This window comes from Festucalex cinctus, chromosome 1 (genome assembly GCF_051991245.1).
Source record: "Festucalex cinctus isolate MCC-2025b chromosome 1, RoL_Fcin_1.0, whole genome shotgun sequence".
NCBI lineage: Eukaryota > Metazoa > Chordata > Actinopteri > Syngnathiformes > Syngnathidae > Festucalex > Festucalex cinctus.
In genome coordinates, this window is record NC_135411.1 from 56,552,117 (window position 1) to 56,554,654 (window position 2,538).

General features: G+C 38.8%; 1 protein-coding gene across 1 annotated transcript; it reads right to left on the reverse strand.

Moving 5' to 3' along the window:
* Nucleotides 1-967: 967 nt before the first annotated feature.
* LOC144003043 (uncharacterized) lies at nucleotides 968-2,197 on the reverse strand. Its single transcript, XM_077498845.1, has 5 exons — nucleotides 1,866-2,197; nucleotides 1,680-1,726; nucleotides 1,551-1,592; nucleotides 1,439-1,472; nucleotides 968-1,353 (listed from the first exon to the last, which is right to left on the reverse strand). Exons 1-5 carry the CDS (start codon nucleotides 1,990-1,992, stop codon nucleotides 1,058-1,060), a joined length of 546 nt encoding a protein of 181 aa, XP_077354971.1. The 5' UTR covers nucleotides 1,993-2,197; the 3' UTR covers nucleotides 968-1,057.
* Nucleotides 2,198-2,538: the final 341 nt, after the last annotated feature.

Here is a 2,538-nt window from a genome sequence, read left to right on the forward strand (position 1 = left end):
TCTGCTGGGAATCACAAACAAGCACTTAGAAATGTCAATTTGAAATCACTCGGAGCAACGCGCAGTATGAACAAGCGGTGCAAAGCGTGCAATCATTAGTGTGAATGTTGGGAAAGAACATTTCACCAATCACGTTTTTGTTGGGGCTTTTTTTCCGGGAATTATGAAGAAGTATTGGGGCTTCACTTGAAAGAAAAAAATGGCAATAGTAATTCAAATAAGCAAATCAATGAAAGTAAAAAATGCAGTCTGAGATTTTGTATATTTCAGGGATGTGATTATTTAATTTTGCTAACTAAGAAGCTCAAGGTACTAAACAGTACTCTGCCTGACTGAGAGTACCGAGCACACAGGTTCACGTTTTTTTTTTTTTAAATAAAGACTTATATCTCACAATATGAAACATTTTCTTGTGTGAGTGTTGGGAAGGAGCTGTTTCATGCTGTTTTTGTAGTTTTTAGGGATTTTATAAAAGTGTATCAGAACCTCACTTGACAGACAAAGGAAGAACAAAATGTGTATATTTATCATGTAAATGTCAAAATTGAGTCTGACTAATGTCATATCATTAAATATTTGTGAAGAACGCATCAAAATGGACAAAAATAGGACTATTTTCGTTAGATAGTGACTTTTTCTTATTAACTCTTTGACTGCCAGCCATTTTCGGAAAAGGTAACCCCATACTGCCAGCTGATTTACAGAATTTTACCGATCTTTCAAGCTCCACAGAAAATGTTGTGTTAGGACTATGGAAACGCGGATACTACCAAATGAAAGATTGAAGTCTCATCTTTCATCTAAAAAAAAAGTTTGTTTCTACCTTATTCGGATCTTCAGTAATCAACAATAGAAAACACCTTCATTTCACCCAAATCCTCTATTTTCTTCCAAAATACGGAGAAATCAAGCTTTTTGTGAAACGATGTTATTTCATGCACTCTCGTGAATTTGGCACTCTTTTTTTTTGCATGAGTGATTCTACAAACACCTAAACTTCTATAAAACACTACCCCAACAATAAAAAATGTTTTTTGATTGCAAAATAACAGTTTATTTACATGCAACAGTAGCAATCCGAACAAACAATTTGGAAAACTCTTTGCAAACTATTTACACGTGCGCAACAGTTTTTGTCAGTCTGCTTCTGCATGGACTGATTTGCGTAGAGGTTGGTATGATGAACGATGTGCTGGAGAAGTTCATCCGTGATGAAGAGCTCCAGGATGTCAGCTGGCAGGTGGGAATTCAGCTCTGCTGCAGCATCCCTTGGTCCTGGTTTTGCAGCAAAGGGGAAGATGGTTGGCTGCCAGCCGAATTCATCAACTTCAAGCCAGCCAGAATCTTTGGGATCTGCAAATATACATTTCAATATCATATATTATTTTAGAGCACTGTGATGCAATGTGTGTGTGTGTGTGTGTGTGTGCATGTTTACCTTTTTTTCTTGGATGTATTGGTTGATGCACAGTCTGTAAATTATAGAAGACGTTTACCATCAAATATTTTATTAGTGCTGTGGAGAATCTCTTTTTTTTTTTTTTCTTTACCTTTGTTCTGCTCACTGTGAGAAGGGTCACTTTGAGTAGGAGCTGAAAGAAACATATACAATTACAATACTATCGAAAGACTTTCCTTTTATTGTTGCGGTGTATTGAAAACGTTTTGGGGTTTTTTACCTTTCTTTGTCGTAGAACCAGTGGTCGGACGTTGCTGTGAGCACGATCTATAAAATATACATTCACGTTTGTATAGGTAATAGATGTTTTAGTGTATATCAGCACATTTACACAAGCTGCTAGCAGATCGCCCGAAAAGTTAGGAAAGTAATCTTACGAGCAATCTCTTAGCATGTTAGCGCTTACCTTCACGTTCTTTGGAAGACTGTCCAAGACTGTCTTGCATCGGACCCATAGTAGTCGTCATCGTCCGATGAAACGTCATCTGTGCAGACGTGCTCGGTTGTGCACCACTTTTCTCCGGTGTTAGCATCGCTAGCCGGTGGGGCCTTAGGACGTGGTCGAAACGGCCGCGTCACCGCTTCAACTATGACTTAACTCCGTCATCACTGTGCTCTTGAGCACTGGTCGATGCTTTTGAGCTTTGAAAATAAGGATCAAGCGTGAGCTGATTGCCATCTGTAGCCTTTTTGACTCCCTTAGCCAAGTTAGCCATTCTCGCCCCCTCAACACTCTAGCTCAGCCTCTCTTCTTCTACTGTTGTCGCCGACCCGATCTTGTCCAAAAGACTCATCACAGCCATCTAGTGGCCAGGAATACTCATATAGTAACCCGATCGGCTTGATACTTGGAGCACAGCTGCCCAAGGCTTTCCTCCACCCGTTTCCATAAAAAAAAACATAGTAGACGTCAATTAACGTCTATGGCGGCCAATCCTAGGATTATACTGAACGTTTTTAAACGTTTATGGCGGTCAAAGAGTTAAAAATAAAATAAAATAACATAAAATTACAAATCTCTAAAACTCATCTTTTTTGGAAAGAGAAATCCCTTTTCCCAACAATTATAATGAATGATA